This window comes from Apus apus, chromosome 1 (assembly GCF_020740795.1).
Source record: "Apus apus isolate bApuApu2 chromosome 1, bApuApu2.pri.cur, whole genome shotgun sequence".
NCBI lineage: Eukaryota > Metazoa > Chordata > Aves > Apodiformes > Apodidae > Apus > Apus apus.
In genome coordinates, this window is record NC_067282.1 from 30,164,744 (window position 1) to 30,185,592 (window position 20,849).

At 44.4% G+C, this 20,849-nt stretch overlaps 1 protein-coding gene across 2 annotated transcripts; it reads right to left on the reverse strand.

The window, feature by feature from the left end:
• Positions 1 to 8,799: 8,799 nt before the first annotated feature.
• Positions 8,800 to 20,592, reverse strand: CBY2 (chibby family member 2). 2 transcript variants are annotated; one of them, XM_051639279.1, is made up of 2 exons: positions 20,519 to 20,592; positions 8,800 to 9,919 (listed from the first exon to the last, which is right to left on the reverse strand). In XM_051639279.1, exon 2 carries the CDS (start codon positions 9,795 to 9,797, stop codon positions 8,814 to 8,816), a length of 984 nt encoding a protein of 327 aa, XP_051495239.1. In that variant the 5' UTR covers positions 9,798 to 9,919; positions 20,519 to 20,592; the 3' UTR covers positions 8,800 to 8,813. The 2 variants fall into 2 exon arrangements, with proteins under 2 accessions (XP_051495239.1, XP_051495231.1); XM_051639271.1 differs by lacking the exon at positions 20,519 to 20,592 and adding an exon at positions 13,095 to 13,187.
• Positions 20,593 to 20,849: the final 257 nt, after the last annotated feature.

The window sequence follows — 20,849 nt, forward strand, 5'->3', positions numbered from 1 at the left end:
CCATCAGCTACAACAAGTTTTTTCTTCCTTGCCAAAAGTAAACCAGTGAAACATGAAATAGCTCTGATCAGTCCTGCATTCAAATAATTTCCTGAAACCAGTTTTGGGGTTGATATTCAAGCTGAGTTCTAGATAGTAGCAAAAGTAGTCACACAGCCAAGGATCCCCAGGAACCTCATCTCTCAGAGAAGTATTGATTTCAATAGAAGGTTATATGATTTACAGTAACTTGTCCCAGGCACAGCTCCTAACTTGGAGATTAGGAGGAATTAGGAGGTTAGGAATACAGTGAGAAATGGATAACCATGGTGTCACATAACAGGCAGAGGGGCAAAGCAAATCCATGGCATGGGCTTTCAAGAGGAGAGAAACACTACCATCTTTTTGAAGACTAATTTAGGTTTTGCATCTGAATCCTCTGAAAACCATACCAGGTTAAACTTTGCTTATATGTTGTAAAAGAGTACAGATCATGCAACACATGCTTTGTTCGTGGCTGTTCATTTTCCTGGAGAACAGCTCCATGGACTGTGTGCATCCATGCTCTAGCTGTGTTTATTCCCGGAAAGTGTTGGAGCCTTCCACTTACTGAATAGCTGGTGTCCATGTTAGAAAATAGTATTTTCTTGAGCAGTCTTGCTCAATCCAATGCTCCAGCTCTAGAGATGTTCTCTAGTGGGGTCACTTGCTGTTTCTCCCAGCCCCAACTTGGCATAGCACATCAGCCTGAATAATGTTGTGAATGAGGTGTCCAACCTTCCCGAGCAGTGCTGCATTTGTGTTGTATTTCACATGTGGTGTTAGAGCTAAGAAACCCCTCAGGGTCACTCAAACTACTACTGAGCAAAGATTTGCTTACAGCAAAAACGTTCGACACACCTTCCTCTATTACAGTCCAGCTTCCCCAGAGTGCTGGTATCTCTGCAGCCTGGGGGGTTTGAGGACATGTAGTGAACAAGGTGTTTCTGTCCAAGACATACATCTAGGTGTGGTGGCAGAGGAACCACTTCACATGGGGGACAATCACAGAATGGTTTGTGTTAGAAGGGACCTTAAAGAACATCTAGTTCCAACCCCCCTGCATGGGCAGGGACACCTTCCTCTAGACCAGGTTGCTCACAGCCCCATCCAACCTGGTGTTGAACACTACGAGGGAAGGGACAGCCACAGCTTCTCTGGGCAACCTGTTCCACTGTCTCACCACCATCACAGAAAAGAATTTCATCATAACATCCAATCTGAACTACCCTCTTGCAGTTTAAAATAATTACCCTTGTCCTCTCATTACAAGCTTTTCTAAAAAGTCCTTCCCCATCTTTCCTGTAGCCCCTTCAGGTACAGGAGGGCTGCTATAAGGTCTGCCCAGTGTCTTCTCTTCCCCAGGCTGAACAATCCCAACACGCAGCCTGTCTTCATAGGAGAGGTGCTCCTATGGATATTCAAGGGGGGAGCCACACTGGCCTTTCTAGCCTCACTCAGCAGTGGGAAGGGCCGTAATGCTGGATACAGCAAAGCTATAGGCCCCTTCCTACCATGTCCTCTGTAGAGGCCAGTCTTGCCTGGTCAGAGCTCTGGCTCTGGCCTGGTGAGGTGGATAACCTCTCTTTTCTAACCTCACTGCACCCATGACAGCTGGGGATGTAGGAGATAATCAAAGCTGCATGGTCCTCTACTCTTTGCCCTACACCCACACTGCCAGAAAATCCAGCTAGAGATGAAAGCCTAAGATAGCTGAGAAAATGTGCAGCCAAAACAGACTTGCTGCATATTAATAGATGGGAAGATCCTGCCATATCAACCATATTCTTCAGTTGTACCTACTGTCCCTGCAGCTTCACACTTTCTTTGGAGAATAGGACAGGAATGAGGACACAGCTTGTGACATGTGATACCTGGAGAACCACTGAGCTGTCTTGGATTTGCAAACACATTTAAATTCAGCAATCAAACATTCTTGAAACCTGGCTCCAGATTCTGTTTTTATTTGCTCTTGTAAAAAGGTTTCAGTGCATCATTAATGCACACTGGTTTTACTGGGAATTAGACTGTCAGCTTTAAGATGGCATATGGTATTTTGTTGTACCAACAATTAGATATTTACAGGCATGCAGCTTTATGCCTGTGGCCAGCTTCTGCCCAAGCAGTGCGGGTCTGCACTTATGGTGCAGATTTCCTATAAAGAAGGAGCCCAGGCGGAGTAGCAGAACACTAGCAGGTTGTGTTCAAGTCTGACAGTACCTTGAATAATTGCAATTTCTCCCTTGCTTGTTCCATCTTGCAGGCATACAGTAATGCACTACCTCTAACCATTCCCTACAGTGTGTCCCATAGAAAATAACTTTTCCGTTTTCTTTATGGGATTATATTAGAGCTGTTACAATTCTTCCTTTAGGATGTTAAAGAACATACAAGGAACCTGTTTCTGATCTCTAGATAACTGGCAGTTTTATACTTCCAGTCTAAGTGGAATCTTCTCCAATCTGCTACCTGCTTCTTTGTTAAGTGCTCTTCTGCAGTGGCCAAGAAATCTGATTATTTAAAGTAGTTAAAAATAGCTGTGGGTTAAGAACACTTGAACTTTTTAATACCCTTCAAAGGGTAATTTAGAAAACCTGGCAGGGTTCACCAATCTTTTCCTTGATCAATAAAATGGTTTACACCATTGGTAGTGCAGTAATAGGCAGTCCAAGGGAAGATGACTAATTACAAGTAAGTTGTTAAAATAAAAAGCTATTAAGCAAAAGACTTAGACGTTCAGTAATGACCTTCATCAGCTGAAATATTTTTATATTTTAAGTGAATTAATGAGCTATAATTTTAGTGATCTCTGAGAGGGTGATCAGAGAAAGCATTTTGCATTACCCAGACAGCACAATCACAACTGGAAGCATTGTCTGTCTGAAATAATCAGACAGGGTATCTTTTGTTATAATTAAAAGTTATCACCTTCCCTGCTTCTTAAAATGTGCCTCACACTTAATACTTTGATGTCCTCATGCCACCACCTTGTCTCTATTTATGGTACAGTCACATCTGCCATAGAAATGGAAATTTTGAAAATGTTTTACCTGACTTTTAACAGATGGATGTTAATGGGATATTTATTTACAGAATAAAATTAAATCAAAGCTGAATCTTAATGCACAATTTACATAATCAGCTTTGTTCTGAGCTGGTGAGGTGTTTTTCCCAGCACTTGGGACCCTTCAGTCACAGCTGCATCAAAGAAACAGCCACTGAGAATGGAGATTAAACAATTTCCTAAAGCTAGAAGTCTTGATGAGAATCTATTATTCTGTATTAGAATCCCATAATTTCTCCAGACACTGCCACAGGATCAAAGATGTATGTTAGAGCCTTGGCATAGTCCATGATCAAAAGGAAAATGTTCAATTTGCATGAAGAAAACATTTCTGTCAATTATATGTTTCTGAAAAATTGGAAGTTCTGCGATTTTACCTTACGTACCCCAAACAATAACAAAACCTATTAACCCAGAGGCATGGGAAGTCTGAAAAGCTAAAATGCATACATTAACAATCAGTTTGGTGAGATTTGGTTGTGCTATTCATGCAGTTTTATGATGATCCTCTGTGCCGTTGAAGCCCAGCTCAGCTGGAGTTTTGCCATGGGCTTCAAGGAGTGCAGGACCAAAGACACAGATGCAATGCTGAAAACCCACTCAGTGGCTAAATCCCTAATTCCAAGGCTTGGTGAACAGCTGTGAGCCTCTGGGATCTGGCTGAGGAGTGGATTTGGGGCTCAGGAGACGAGCTTTCCCTTTTTGCCTAGAAGGAAAGCGAAACAAGTGACCTCTGTGAAGTCACTTCTGGTTTCCCCAAATGCATTAACACTTAGAAAAAAAATTCTTTAACTGCAATTTAGGGATGCAGATTGCAGTGGATCTGCTAAGACAAGCACAAAAGGCCAAGGTGGGTGTTATATGAAGACAGTAGAAAACCAGCTGTATTATGAGAGCAGGAAAGTCAGTGTTTGCACGGAGCCCAGCTACAGGCAATAATCCAATTTACAGGGAAGCAAGAGGTTGATGGTGACCTTGCCAAAAACCCAGCTATCCAAAAATAGCACTGACAAATGGAGTAGTGTGAAAATAAGGAGCTAATCAGCAACAATAAGAAGGAGAGAGTGAGAAAGTTTGTCTCTCTGTAAAAGGTAAATTCTAGAGCATAAAAATGAAGTCCATCCATTTCAAACCAGAATAGTGATCAGTTTCCAGGCACTTGTAAATCAGTTAACAGAATAGGAAAAAAAATTAAGCTTACCCAATTTTTCCCAAACCTGCCTAGATGTCATGATAATTAACAAGTTGTTCCTGTAAATACCTACTGCTGCAATTTTCCTCCATTTCTACTTCAAATGGACTACTAGAGCTGTGAGTCCACCCACGTCCTTACCAACGTCCACCCTGGGTGAAGACCTGTAGGATACTGTGATGGTCCCACTGAAGTGGATAATGCCACTTGCTGGGAGCATGGAGCAAAGCAGAGGATGACAGTGCTTAGGACTGACCCCATGCAGTCTTGTGACACTCTGCAGGCAACTCTGCAGAGTCTGACCATCCATGAGCTTGACGTTGAGTAGTAGATCAAGCAGTACCCATGCAGACCAAGCAATACTCGTGATAAGCTGCTTTTCTGCCATCATCCAACAGTAATCTTCCACCACTGTCACCAACTCTGTCCAGTTTGTAACCAAATAAGCACAAACTGAAGATTTGGCACCTTCTGGGATTTTGAGAGTTTGCTTGTAACATAACCCTCTGCAAGATGAGGCACTCAGAAGTCACTATGTGCATTGTTATCTCAACACATGACAGACTTGAGAAACCTTTCATGCATGAGTCAATTCAACTTCTCTATGAGAGATGCCAAAAAACATACACCAGGTATAGACTTTTTAGAACCAGGTAGATCAAATATGCAAAGCAGAGATCAAAGTGTGAAGGGCTCACAAAACCTAATTCCCTCCAGGAGCATCATTAGCATTCAGGAATCATAGAACGATTTGGGTTGGAGGGGACTTTAAAGATCACTTAGTTCCAAGCACCCTGCATGGACAGAGACATCTTCCCCTAGACCAGGTTGCTCAAAGCCCCATCCAACCTGGCCTTGAACACCTCCAGGAAGGGGGCATCCACAACTCCTCTGGGCTTGCAGCTTCTCACTGCTCTCACAGTGAAAAATTCCTTCCTACCACCTAATTTAAAGAAGCAGTGTGTTCTCCTGAGGATCCTACGTGTGTTACTGATAGTCAAGCTCTGCCCAAGCAGTTTTACTCACAAAGTAATAATTTCCCCAAAAAAGCAGAGGTCTGAGTCAGCTGCTTAATGAAGGAATCTCACACAAGGCAAAGCCAGGGACTGGGACAGGCAACACAAACTCCTGAGCATGTGCCACTTCACCACTTGGAGAAGCACTTTCTTTACTTGGGACTGCCAAGCTCCTCACTCAGAGAGCAGGATATGTCCCCTCGAACTCAGAGAGCTCCAAACTTAATGTCTACATTGCAGCTAATTGCCCCTAAAGTACTTATAGAAGCAACAGAGAGAAGCAGGTGACTCCAGCTGGTAACTCAGCCCATCCTAAAACATCCTTGTCTAAGAGACCTCAAATAAGTCACAGCCTGAAGATGCCAAATTTTTCCTGCATGCTAGAAAATGTAGGGAAAAAATGGGTGACTAGCTGAGATCTGGACATACCGTCCTGGATGGACAACTGACATTAGGTGAGATGATAGAATCATAAAATCATAAAACGGTTTGGACCTTTAAGATGATTGAGTTACAACCCACCTGCCATGGGCAGGAACATCTTCCATTAGACCAGATTGCTCAAACCTCCATTCAGCCTGATCTTGAACACTTCCAGGGAGATGACTCCTCCCAAGCAGTTGGTGGAAAGCTGCATGTCTGTGTGTCTTTCCTGCCCACGTACAGGGACATGGCAGGAGTCAGTGCCCTGATCACTGGCAGGGGAGGGTTCTGTTTCTTCTAACAGGACACAAATCACCTTGTTAAAATACAAACACACAACCGAGCTCGTTACAACTGCTTCTTCCCTCCAGAGCTCAACATTGGTGTGTCCATAGATCCCATCCTGCTTCTTAACAAGTACTACATTAAACACCACAGTGAGGGGATAGGAGAAAAGAAGTGTGTCTGAAAGCACTCAATATGTATGAACATATTCCCAAGCATGGAGCTGAGGTATTAATCTATATATAGTTGCAATCCCATCATTAAGCAGGAACAACTTGCTGTCTGCTCATCCTCCTATTAATAGCTGTTGCTCCAGGCCCTGTTCATCTCTCTTGGTCCTTATATATGCAGCCTTCCCTCCATCTGCACCACTGTGAGCCAGCCTTTTACCTTCAACCATGAGAGGAGATTTGCTCAACAGCAGAAGAAAATGACCCTTTCTTTAAGCCTCTGAAGTAAACAGTCATTGCTGGCATTTGGCCTGTTGTCCAAGTAAAATACAAAGTGAAAGATAATTCATCCTTTAGGTAATTTGGTGCTAAATCACTTGAAGACCTATAAACTAGAGTGACAACCTGCTTCTTGGGTCCTATTGCAAAAGGTAAACCTCACCATAACCTTTCCTTTGCTGTACAATAATGTTCCTGCAATTGCTCTGCAGAAGTCTCCTTGCGCCTGTCTGGTTAGATTACCTCAGGACTCCCATATTCTGCCTGAATGATTGTGACAACTTGAACTGCATTAGGGGTGTCCAAGACAGAGGAAAATGTGTTTCCAGACACTCTGGCCACACAATTGAGACTAGACTTGATTTTTAAACATGAGCATATCAACAGACTCTTCATCTTCTGTGTCAGCAGATCACTTGAGACTGGCATGTCCATTCATGGTGTTAGCAGACAGGTACCAGCATAAGCTGTGGAACAGCCACCAAAATGCTGCTCTTGGTAACCTACTTGCTTGCTATGGAGCAGATAAAAACTTCCCTTGGCTGACCATTCAAAAAATTAAGAGGTACCTCACTGCTCTGTGCAGGAGATGTGGATCTTCTGCCTGCTCCAGTCACTCCTGTGGCCATGTCATCATGATTTTGGGGAGGAGATCCTCCTCTATTCTTCAGCTCTTTGTAGCAGAGGGCTGTGTGTATGCCTCTGCACTATGAGCCAGGACCCATGTTTCTCACTGTAGTCTTCTTGTCCTCCCTTCCCAAGCTGCAATTGCATGTGACAGTTCAGTGATGGTACAGAAACAGGCAGTGCTCCCCAGGAGCAGTGTCCCCACAGTCTGAGCCCCCTCCTGAGTGTAATAACTCCTTCACAGAAGCAAGCAGCAGGACCAAGGTGCAGAGGAGGTCAGCCCTTCTGAACCTGCCTGCAGTGGTCTGGCCAACAGGCACCCCCTGGGTGATGGAGCAGGGATGGTGAGGGTACTGGGGCTCAGCCTCACAGCATGTTTACCCCGGCCCAGTCCTCAGCACATGACAGGAAGTTACTGGGGTATGTGTGGTCCTGCTTTCAAGTCTCCAAGTCCAATGGAAGATTTCAGAAAGAGAGCTCAGACTCACGAAGCTGCCCAGGGTCTTCTGCTGCACAGGAGCAGGGCACAAGCCCTTTCCCTTGCCCTGTGATACCACTAGAAATATCAGTGCTCCTCCAGGCTAGAGAGCACTTGGCTCCATAACTGCACGTGATTGTTTGCAGGCAAAGACACCCTTAATTCCTGGCTGCAAAGAAGAGCTGGTCCAAAAAGACCACCAAAGTCTACAGGAATTTTCCTTTAAGCAGGGAGCTATAAATAAGACATTAAGCAGTCCTTCCTATACAGAATCACAGGATTGTTCTGGTTGGAAAAGACCTTTAAGATCAACAACTCCAGCCGATAACCTAACCCTACCAAGTCTGGTGCTAAACACTATCCCTAAGCACCTCATCTATACGTGTTTTAAACACCTCCAGGGAGGCTGATACATCCTAAAAGTGCCATTTATCAAAAAATAATAATCTCACTTCAAATCAGTAGGATTATTCAAGGGTATAAAACAAGGTAATTTGAGAAGAATTAGGCCCAAGGTACAAAATGAGGAAGGTAAGCGACAAAGAAGCGAGACAGTAGGGGACGTGCTCTTCTGGTGGGCAAAGTTTGCTTTATGGGCCTTTTTTACTCTGAAACAAAAGATGGATTGTCTTCTGAGAGAAAGCTTTAAATAAGGAAGAGAGGCAACAGATGAAGTGAAAATGTGGGGGACTGGGAAAAAGGACCAGGAAGAGTGTGTGTGTATATATGGCATATATAGTCTGGTTCTCTGCGTCCTGTTGTCTTTCATGGGCCTGCCTCCTCTGGGAGACTACATTTTCTATAATCCACTGCTTACTCTAGTAAGCTGGTGCGTGGCAGAAGACAGACTTCAACCACTGAACTTTACCATCCATAAGAAAGGAAGGGAACACCAGGGATCCAAATTCAGCTTACGGTCGGGATCCTCATTTCCCCATCCCCATGAAAAGTATAGCCAACATAAGGTATCTCAAATTAAATGTGGAAAGCATGAATTACCTTTTGCAAATGTAGGCCTTCTTATCAGAAACTTTGGGGAAAAAATGCTGAAAACCATATTTTCCTGATACTAGGCAAATTCATGAAAGTGACTCACTCTGTATAATCAGAAGGTGTAACATATCAAAGTAGTGTAAGAAAGTTTCATAATAATACAATGTTCCTCAGATGTCTTCAAGTTCTACTGGGGTTTTATTAGGTTCCCTGAAACAAGGACAGACACTTTCCAGGGAAAGTGTCTCGCAGGTTTTAGCACCAAGCTTCACATCTCTCCAAGCTGATGCTCAGCTGCCAGCTGCTCTCTGTCTCCTTCATACACTGGGCGAGTGATGGCAATGAGCTCGTTTTCCAACATTGCCATTTGAAATGTAATGTCTGACACTGTGTTTTTCACAGCACTCAGCTGCCGCTTCAGTTTTTTGTAATCTTCTCGGAAGGATCTGTCCACATCATAGAGAATGGGACAGTCCTGTTTCTTCCCATGGCAAAGGTTTATTTCCAGGAAGATGTGGAGGAATTCATATAAGTCCTGGACAGCCCGGAGGACTTCATACTCGCCCTGTATACTTGGGAATGACTTGGTCTTATTCTGGGTTGGAGTGGTGCTCTCCTTGTTAGCTTCATGTTCCTGCTGGTGTTCTAGGCCAGGATTGCCTTCTTCCACAGACGTGATGGAGACAGTGTCCTCATGAAGATCTGAGTTGGCATCTTTGCTCTCTTCATGGACTGCGATGGCTTTTTGGTCTTTGCAGATGATGGGGACTGATTTATTCTCTGGCTGGAAGTCCCCCAAGACTCTATTCTTTCCCTGGACCGCCTGGAGAGCTGTGTTGCCTGGGCTGACTGGAAAGCCCATGTTTCTTTCTTGGATAAATGGGAATGGATTATTTTCCTGTTGGAGGCTTTGCTGGATGGCATCGGTGTAAATGACCTGGACAGGTTTGTTCTGTGACAGGACACACTGTAGAGCTTTATTTTCTTCCCAGAGCATTCTGTTTTCAATCCGGAGGACTTGATTTTCCTCCCAGAGTGTTCTGTTCTCTTCCCAGATGCTCCACTCATTTTGTGCCTTCTTGCCAAAGAGTTTTTGGTGCGAAGCAAAGGGTGGCTGGCAGTAGATCTCATTCACCCATTTCCCATCAACAAAGACAAACACCTCATCCCTCAGTTTCATCCGTGGGGCCATACACTCCATCCCAGGCTCTGCGCGCTGCATGCACTGGTTTGCCAAATTAAAAGCAGACATGGTCTTTCTTTAGTAAATTGAGGAGGACTGCTGGAAAAGACTTCTTCCAAGTCTTTGCCAGAGGCCACTGTCCACTGGCAAGGAGTAGATGGCACAGTGGAGCCGGAGAAACTTGATCAGGACTGAAAGAACAGGAGACACAAATACACAGAATTACTTCCAAAATCCAAGGTCACAAATTAAGTTCATTGGGTGAAGAAAAAGTAAATAAGTCAGTTCCCCAGTTGGCCATGTTGCCCCTTCGACTCTGGAAGGTAAGAAATAAGCTGGAAATATGTAGAACCTGAGAAAACTGGCATTGGTAGATAAAGCAGCTCTATGGCAGCACCACAAGCTTTAATATAAAACCCTGGACCCTCTTTTTATTTCTCCACCTCTACCTTACAGGCATGTAAGAGAGTAAGATGCAAGAATATCTTGCAACTCAGAATTGTCCATCCCAACTGAGTGACAGGCACAGGAATGAAAAATTGTTATGGTGCTGCAACACACTTTTAAAAGAAAACATTTTTAAAGGATCACAGTGAAAACCTGGCCTCAAGAACAGCTTTTTCTTGCTGCTGCTCAGCCCTTACCAACAGGGTGCCACAAAAATGCAGTGGTAGTTGCACTTTTTGGTCTTAAAATCCACAGAATTTTGAACAGGGAAAGCACCAAATGATACAATGCACATAGATAATTAAAACTCCAAACCACAGCCCTGGAGCATTAGGACCAAGAGAGCTCTGTTGCCCTTTGCATGTTTTTCTGACAAGTTCCCATCACCATGGTCCAAAATACCTGTTAGAACCCACAGGTAATTCTCCATATTTCCTTCTGATTTCTCCCCAGTCACTCTTTTCTTTATATGCTTTGATAGCTCCATTATTTTCTTGCTTTCTGGCTTTGCAATAATGATGGCTCATCTTTTCCCTTCGGCCCGACTGTCTCTTTTCACATCCCCAGCAAACACATTTCTTTAAAATCCATACTGCGGGGCTGTACTTCCAATGCTTCTCATTTCAGTCACAGAAACCTCAGACTTAACTGCTCAACACCCTTCCCTCCTGCTCTCTGCTTGAAAGATTGTGCTTAAATCACCTAGTTATAATTCAATCTGAACAAATTAAGGATTTCAGTCTTTTTGCATGAAATAAAGGTACCGAAAATGTGGTTTGTGTAAAAGAAAATCTTATTTTCTGCAGTTTTTACCAAAATTGAAGTTGTGTGATTTTCAAGATGAAGTAATTTGAATTGAGGTTGAACTATTTTTTATAACCCAGTTGTTGGAATTCTTAGGGCTTCTGTGCAGTGTTTCAGACAACATAGATGTGAATTTTTCTAGTTTTAAAAGAAAGACATAGGCTGTCAAGTTTCACCCAGGTCTACCCTTCTCCTTCCTCGAGGTCCCACAGCTGCCCTACTGCCCTTTATTAAACCCAGTTCTGCCTTTCTGTTGGTAAGGACAGCTTCACCTTCATGAGTTTTGCCCTTGTGTCTTTGCTTCAAGCATTAGGCACAGGGTGGCAACCACACATGAGCTCCTCATACCCTCCAGCTCATCCATCACATGGTGCACCTCCTGTCCTGTTTTTGTCCTCTCCTTTCCAAAACCTGCTGCTCCATCCTTTTCCTACTATCTCCACCATGAATCACTGCATCTCCAGGCTCCTCCAGTTTTCTTCCAAGAGCCATCATCCATAGATGTTTCCTTTTCCCTCTTCCCATGCCTATCCAAAAGCTCAGGGAATTATTGGTTGCATTTCTAATCCAAAATACATTAATGCAGGACAGGGCAATTATAATGCAGGTCTGTTTGCAGTAACACTTGATTTTATTGCAGTAGGATCCCCTGGGCAGAGAAGAACCTCATGAGGTTCAATTGGAGCAAGTGTAGGGTCCTGCACCTGGGAAGAAAGAACCCCAAGCACCAATACAGATTAAGGGTGGATCTGATAGAAAGTAGTTTGGAGGAGAAGGATCTTGGAGTCCTGATAGACAGTAAATTAGCCATGTGCTCTTGCTGCCAGGAAGGCCAATGGAATTCTAGGTTGCATGAAGAAGAGTGTGGCCAGTAGGTAAAGGGACATCATTCTCCCACTCTACTCTTGCCGTGGTGAGGCTACAGCTGGAATACTGCATCCAGTTCTGGGCTCCGCAGTTCAAGAGAGACAGGGAGCTACTGGAGAGGGTCCAGAGGAGGGTAACGAGGATGAGTGGAGGATTGGAGCATCTCTCTTATGGGGAGAGGCTGAGAGAGCTGGGGATCTTTAGCCTGGAGAGGAGAAGGCTGAGGGGAGACCTTATCAATGTATATAAGTATCTGAAGGGTGAATGCAAAGAAGATGGAGACAAGCTCTTCTCAGTAGTTCCCAGTGTCAGAATGAGGGGCAATGGACAGAGGCTAGAACATAGGAAGTTAAATATGAGGAAAAACTTCTTTACATGAGGGTGACAGAGCACTGGAACAGGCTGCCCAGGGGGGTTTTGGAGTCCCCTTCTCTGGGGATATTCAAAATACACCTGGATACAGTCCTGTATAAAGTGCTCTAGGGGATCCTACTTCAGAGGGAGAGTTGGACTAGATGATCTCTAGAGGTCCCTTCCAACTCAAGCAATTCTGGAGTTGTCTTCTATATCGCTATCTGGTTTATCTCACATCAGCCTTGTGTTTTCCTATCGTTCCTCTGCTAAAAGGGATTTCCCCCAAAACATCCAGTTCTGGAGTTTTTTTATTTCTACTTAAACCATATTCAGAGTCATATATCACTCCCTCCTTTGCACCCTCTCCCTCTAGCCTTGTCAGCCCCTCCTGTTCCTTCAGGGTGCCCCGATACTGGTGTTTCCACTGTCACCTCCAGGATGGGAAGGTAAATCAGTCACAGGGGGAACTGACCTTTAAATATCCAGAGAAGCAGAAAGCATACACCATCATAAGCCCAGACCCACCTGCCACTGTGCATCGTGGGCAGGCAGCTACAGTTGTTAAAGTCACTTATATTTAAAGTGTTTAGATGGCATGTTCTTAGGATAAACAGAAATGTATAATATATACGATGCTGAAGGACACTATCTTGGGGACAATTAAATTTGACAACATCTCTGTCAGCTCTTTTGCAGGGGAGACATCGACCCGGGCTTCAGAGAGATGCCTCAGCTTCTTCTGCCTCCCGTATCGTTTCCCCCCCATCTCTGAGCTCAATAATCCCAGGAAATGCTGGGCAGCAGGGATGGGCAGGCAGGGCAGCTGGCTGGGGGGAATTCAAGCCTGGCTGGGTAATTCAGCAGCACTAAATTACACGCCCGGTGGGTGCTCACCTGCTCACCAGGGGTGGTGGTCTTCTCTCTCCATACAGCGCTGCCAAGCAGCCAGGCTTTAGGTCCTGCTGCTGCCTAGGTGTCCAGTGGGGGACAGAGGGGACCAGTTGTGATGCAAGCACCAGAGGGACACCTCACCCCCAGAGCCAGCCCCGCCCCCCCCTTCCACGGGGGCTGGGAGCTCCTGTGCTCCCTGCTTGCACAACCCACTTCTGCGCTCCTTTCCTACTGGCCTCCAAGGGCTGGCTTTCATTTCTCCCAGTGTTGCACTTTTGGGTTGTTTCTCATGGACGTGAGCACTCTGGAAGCTCAGCTCTCATGCCCTTTCCTGACCCCAGACTTCCTGATCTGCTTTTGGTGCTCATCAATGAGAGCATTTGGAGTGGGTTCTTTCTCCATCACACCCTCTTAAAATAAAATTTGTTTTTATTCCAAATCTTCTAATTATGTTTGTTGTTGAATTGATACTGATATATTCAAAAATTACTTCCTTGTATCCACTATGAGACCTGAAGTTATTTTCCAAGGACAACGTGAGTTTGGACCTTTCTTTGACTCTAAGTTTAGGAGCAGACTATCACTGAACCCTATTAAGAAGAAAATAGAATATGCAGGGCATTCGTGCATTGCAAGTTTAGATATTATTTGCAGCAGCTATTTCAGCTTCTATGTCTTTACATTTCTAATGATCCCATTCTCTTTCTTACTTGTTACATCTTTCAGATGTGGCTTTTTTCTTTTTCTAATTAGAATTCTTAAATAATAAAAAGAGTGATTAATTTCTTTTCCAGTGAAAATTACCAACTTAACATAAGCCTCAAGACGACTTTGGGAAGTTGAAGGTACAGTTCAGCTTTGGTGTTAGGGAAAAGTGACAAACTCAGGTATAAAATTCTTCTCTGTAATTTTTCCCTTGCTTATATTTAATCTCAGACAACAAAAAAGCATCACAGGTTACTATGGCAACTCCCCAGGGAGCATTCTCCTCTATTCAAGCTCCAGGATGCTGTGAGGGGAAGCAGGAAAATGTCCTCAGAAGAGAAAGAAAAATATTTTATCATGAGGTGCTTGTGCTTGGCCTTCAATCAGATGGAAATTTAAGGGTGCTACCCAGGTGCAGTAGTTTTCAGAAGAGGTGACTGAAATGGGCAATCTGAACCTGTGAAGAACTGAGGCTGTAGACCACTGGAAAAGATCTTTGATGAACATTTAAGGTCTAAGAGTCAACTAGAAGCTGGGTTAACAAAGACAAGTGCAGCATAGGAGTGATGAGCAGACAAAGCCTACTTAATCCAGAGCTGTTGAAAACTAAGTTAGCAGTGTACCTTTGCATTTCCTTATGCAGTATTTTCCTTAAAGCTGGATAAATTTCTTTTGGCAAGTAACTTATTTGCTGGAAATTAAGACTTCAACTATTAATATGTCTTGATCCAATTAGGGAATATCTTTGGACTCGTTGTACACATACAAGGGGAAGTACAGTAGAATTGGAAATGCTGCAACATCTCACTGCAGATTGTTTTATAGCAGCTACACTGATTCTTGAGCTGGGTTCTCAAAAGGACTGAGATGTCATTCACAAGATTACAAAGGCAAAAATAATGCTGAGTGCGTTCCCCTCCCTGTCAAGTAACCCCTGCTCTGCAAGAAGAGTTGAAACTAACTTCCCAGCCGAGTGCTTTGTCCACATCTTCAGGATCCAGTGAGAGAGAGTGGATGCTCCCACACACACTTATACAATATTCTTCAGTTTGGAAATACAGCTCCATGCTGCTAGAGGTCAACATCCAGTGATGGGTTGGAAGAAGCAGAGTAGAGTAAGATCTAAACTGCTGCCATGAAGATCTTGCAGGAAGGACCCTGAGATCCCATCCCAACCTCCTTCCCATCAGGAATGGCAATATGTACCTACAGTAAAGTTCAGCCCTTTCCTTCATTAGCTTTTGGGTCTAGAAGACCTGTTAAAGTGCCTGCAATCAAAATAATATGGGGGGGATTGAATGAAAATAATGTTTCTTTGAATTCAGGGCATCTTCTCTCTTTTTCTCTTTTTACAAGTGTGTTATATCCCCAAATCTTTATGTGATAAAACTAAAGGCATCCACTGCCACTTTTTACCACCCAAAACACATTTGTGCTTCTGAAACAGCTCCTGACCATGTCTCACCACACACTAATCCACTCTTCTCCAGGGCATTAGGCCTGGGTGCAAATCCCACCGAGTCACGAAAAAGATTCTTGCATATTTGAGTGAACTTGGATCATCTCCTGACCTGAATAACTGGATAGGGATTTTAAATAGTATTTTCTCAATTTTTGAGGCAATGAAGTGCCTGGAGGAAGAGGTGGTGATATCTCCACATTGTATTCTGCTCAGGAAGAGATGAAGCCACTTGGTCAGCAGTGTGGAGGGGAAAAGGGAAACACTAAGGAACATCCCATCTCATGTGCAAGGCAGGAGCAGAGAGTCTCCATGAGTAGAGCAGACCATGAGAGCACCAGCTTGAGCTGCAGTGTCATGCAAATGGGTATGAGGTTTGGGAGGTGAGGGCATTTCAGCCCATTTTTAATGCAGAGGTTCTTTCCGTGACAAATGTCAGGGGTGAGAGGGAAAGTCAGCACAGAATCACAGAGTGTCAGGGGTTGGAAGGGACCTCTGGAGATCATTGAGTCCAACCCCCCTGCCAGAGCAGGACCAAAACCAGGGCAGGTCACTCAGAAAGACATCCAGACAGTTCTGGAAAGTCTCCAGGGAAGGAGACTCCACAGCCTCTCTGGGCAGCCTGTCCCAGGGCTCTGTCACCCTCACAGGAAAGAAGTTCTTCCTCATGTTGAGATGGAACTTCCTGGGCTGGAGTTTGAATCCATTGCCCCTCATCCTGTCCCAGGGCACAAGTGACAAGAGCTTGTCCCTGCCTTCTTGATGATCACAGAACCATCACAGTTGGAAGAGGCCTCCTCAGATCACCACGTCCAACCATCAACCCTCACCCCCAAAAAAACAATCCCACTGGAGCTTATCCTGATGTGCCTCATCTACGTGTTTTTCACGGGCAGCTCCATTCCTGATTGACAGGGAGAAAATTGAGGGTTCTGGCTTATTAAACAATCTCTAACAGTGATTTATGGAGTCCTGTACATTTTAATCTAACAAAATAAAAAATAAAATCATCTAATTAGCTAAGTGTGTAATCTTGTATATTAATTGTCTATTAGCCAGTTCTTAATTATAATGGAATGCTTACCAAATAACATGTGATGGCCACGTAGCACCAAGTGAAGTCATTATCATACTGGCTGCTGCTTTAATGAGGATTTGTCTAACTGAAGTCTAACCATTTCATTTTATTTCAAGGAGCATAAAGAAGAGCAAGTTAAGATCTTTAAAAAACAGTATCCCATTAGGATTTACCAGACACTGTACTATAAACAGTGCTACACAAAGAAGCACAGAATCACAGAATCTTAGGGGTTGGAAGGGACCTCAAAAGATCGTCCAGTCCAACCCCCCTGCCAGAGCAGGGTCACCCAGAGCACATCACACAGGAACGTGTCCAGGCGGGTTTTGAATGTCTCCAGTGAAGGGGACTCCACAACCTCTCTGGGCAGCTTGTTCCAGTGCTCTGTCACTCTCACAGGAAAGAAGTTTTTTCTGATTTTCACATGGAACCTCCTTTGTTCCAGTTTGCACCCATTGTCCCATCACTAGACATCACTGAGAAAAGCCTGGCTCCGTCCTCCTGACACTTGCCCTTAACATATTTGTAAACATTGATGAGGTCACCCCTCAGTCTCCTCTTCTCCAAGCTAAAGAGACCCAGCTCCCTCAGCCTTTCCTCATAAGGGAGATGTTCCACTCCCTTCATCATCTCTGTAGCTCTGTGCTGGACCCTTTCAAGCAGTTCCCTGTCCTTCTGGAACTGAGGAGCCCAGAACTGGACACAATGTTCCAGATGTGGCCTCACCAAGGCAGAATAGAGGGGGAGGAGAACCTCCCTTGACCTACTAACCACACCCTTTCTAATACACCCCAGGATGCCATTGGCCTTCTTGGCCACAAGGGCACATTGCTGGCTCATGGTCATCCTCCTGTCCACCAGGACCCCCAGGTCCCTTTCTCCTACATTACTCTCCAGCAGGTCAGCCCCCAACCTGTACTGGTACATGGGGTTGTTCTTCCCTAGATGCAAGACTCTACACTTGCCCTTGTTGAAGGGCATCAAGTTTCTCCCCGCCTAACTCTCCAGCCTGTCCAGGTCTTGCTGAATGGCAGCACAGCCTTCTGGTGTGTCAGCCACCCCTCCCAGTTTAGTGTCATCAGCAAACTTGCTGAGGGCACACTCTGTTCCCTCATCCAGGTCGTTGATGAAGATATTGAGCAACACTGGTCCCAGTACCGACCCCTCAGGGACTCCACTAGTCACAGACCTCCAACTAGACTGTCCCATTGACCACTACTCTCTGACTTCTTCCTTTCAACCAGTTCATGATCCACCTCACTACCTGATCATCAAGACCACACTTCCTCAGTTTATCTACGAGGATGCTGTGGGAGACAGTGTCAAATGCTTTACTGAAATCAAGATAAACCACATCTACTACCCAGCCATCATCTATCCACCTAGTTACTTCTTCATAGAAGGCTATAAGGTTGGTCAAACATGACTTCCCCTTGGTAAAACTATGTTGACTGCTCTTAATGACCTCCTCATCCCTGATATGCCTGGAGAATCATTAAAGCAATGTAAAAAATCCATTCAGATGTTAAACTGGATTATTAAATGGCAGAGCATGGTGGAAACCTACCAGGGAATGAAAAGATGTGTCTCATTTAGAAATGCTGGCAGGCTCAGATATTTTCTGTCTCTTGACTTTTTGACTTTACAGCCTTCATGTTCCATTAACAGGTGTTTGTGCATGTGTGTTTTCTGACATTTTTAAAGAGATGAACTGAGAAAACTTGGTTACACACAACCACACCGGCCCCTACACATTACCAGCAGGACTGGAAACATTTCCATTATTTGAATTAAAAAGGATGGTTTTGCAATGGCAAGTTACTATTTTATATCCAAAGCCGTGCTACAGGGAGACATGGATGATGCAAGGAGATAGCTGTACTGGTAATAGGTTTCACAGGTATGTATGTGCTGACCTACCAAGAAATGTAGAGACCCCAAAACACTAAATTTGGATCTGTGGGACCTACAGGGTTTCCTAATAGCTCTTGACCACAGCCCAGCTTCATCAGCTACTCTGTACCTTTTCTCTGTCTTCCCAAGCCACTGCTGGTCCTGGTTTCTTTCTTTTATCCCTATAGCTCACAAAACAGCATTGCATCCTAGATGCCATTCCCCAAAATGATGAGTATGTAGAGTCCCACTCTCCCTCCGATGATTTTACACAACCTCTTCCCTCCCTTTCTCATTAATCAACTTCTCTTAACTTCATGTACCAACCCTTGCTGCCTTATACCTCTGGCTTGTCTCCCTGAAATTGCACACAATAAAGATCCATGTTTCATCCTTCAATAAATGATCAAATAGCTCACGTGGAGTTGCTCCCATACTCTGCTGGGCAAACACTGCTACTTACAACTCTCTTTGTCTTCACAGGCATCCAAGATGTCTTCTCCCATTTTGTTAGCACTAGCTTTGTGGGGGCAGACTTCTATTGGCACACAAGGCCCATCTGGTAATATTAAAAATCAGGCTTGGCTTTCAGAAACACTCTCTATCCCATGTGTTTCTCTAATGGCAGTTTTGTCACCTGAGTTTTGCAAAGGTCTCCACACCCAGCTCCAAGGATTGTCCTTTTGTAGCTTCTTTTGCCTGCTAAAATTGCACCTGGATTTTGGCTGGAGCTGATGGGCTTCTGCAAAACAAACATCTTGCAAGATTTGCCAAACTGCTTATGCAAAAAGTATGGGAAAAAAAGGAACATAGGCTCATAAAACAAAAACTTAAAATGTCAAGAGGTGATAAAATGAGACAATTCCAAGCCCTGTGGAGCCACTGGTTTACCTTTTCTATCAACTATCGTGGTTTGATGGGGCCACAGAATGTTTTGCTTAGAGGAATACAATTTTAACACCTGTTCATCTCAGGGTTTAAATTGCTACCACAGTACGTTTTTAACAGTATGCCAGAAGAAGAGAGGTTTCAGCTGTAAAAAAGAGAATAAACACTCACATTCCAGGTATGAGTGTTAAGCACTCCTAGGAACAGTTAAACGGGCGGTTTTTAGAAATGTTATGCAACCCTTAGGAATGATTTTACGCCAGCCAAGCAACCCCTTTTACCCATTTCCCTCAACTTTCAATCTGCCAAGTCTGTCCCATGGTGAATAGAGGTTAAAAAAGCTACCTGGTCTTATAAAACTACCCACAAACACCTGTGCAAGTTGGGGGTCACTCTCTGTCTAAGTGCTCTGTGGTGGCACTCAAAAAATAACTGGAACCAGAACACAGATCCACCCAGAGAAATGCAATGGGAAAGAAAGAGGTTAAACTGTCTTCCTATGTGTCCGGAGGATATCATTAACATTAATGTAGTCATAAAGCAGCACCTGCTGGCTCAACACAGCAAATCTTTGCCTACTACAAATTAACTCTTCAAAAAATAATAGAGAACAGTTTTCACCCTTCTTGCCCCAAGCACAATAACTTCTTTCCAGCTAAGCATTATTAATTATAATGTCCCTGCTGCTTTGCCTCACTCAAATGAACAGTCCCATCAGTGGCACAAGCTTTATAGCAAGGTGTATCTCAGCAGTAGCAAGTATGGAGTTATTGGGCTTTAAAAAATATTACACTACTTTTTATTACTATTGTTCCTTACTTGGCATTGCATTTTCACTGTGAACCAGCCAGAACTAAAAAAAAAAAAAGCACAGATCTCAGTCAAAGCACAGATCTCAGCTAAGTGAAAGGACAAATTCCCTGGAGATGTTCACATTCCTGTAATGTCAGTGATTCAGCAAGGAAAGTCTGAGAAAAAAAGGCTTAGGTGGGGCGAGGTGTGGGGTGAGATGAGGAGAGGCACTCCTCAAGCACAGCTATAACCTTGTCTTGCATTGCTAAATGTGAACTGTGGTTAGATTGCTACCACAGAGTGACAGAGTCACAGAGTGGTTGGGGTTGGAAAGGACCTCTGAAGATCATCTAGTTCAACCTCCCTGCTAGAGAAGGATCACCTACAGTAGATCATGCAGGAGTATGTCCAGCTGGGTTTTGAATGTCTCCAGAGACAAGGAGACTCCACAACCTCTCTGGGCAGCCTGTTCCAGTGCTCGGTAACTCTCACAGTAAGGAAGTTTTTCCTTGTTTACCTTGCACCTCCTATGCTCCAGCTTGTACCCATTGCCCCTTGTCCTGTCATTGGACACTGCTGAAAAAAGACTGGACCCACCCTCCTGACACCCACCTTTAGAAATTTTAGGTGTTTATCAGATGCCCCCTCAGTCTCCTCTTCTCCAGGCTGAACAGACCCAGCTCTCTCAGCCTTTCCTCAAAGGGCAGATGCTTCATTCCCTGCTGATGGGAAAAATACTGGAGGTGACCCTTCTTCTGGGGCCAAGCGTAAGGCTCTGTGACTGCGTGACAGCTGTACATCAGCTGTGTGCTACTAGCTTGCACATGTCCTTGGCTCCCCTCCAGTGGCCTTTTTACGTCAGCTCTTCTCCAGTGCACTCAAGCCATGGCAACCACACCATGTGCAAGGTTTCTGGTATGGTGGCCCTGGGGTGCAGAACATC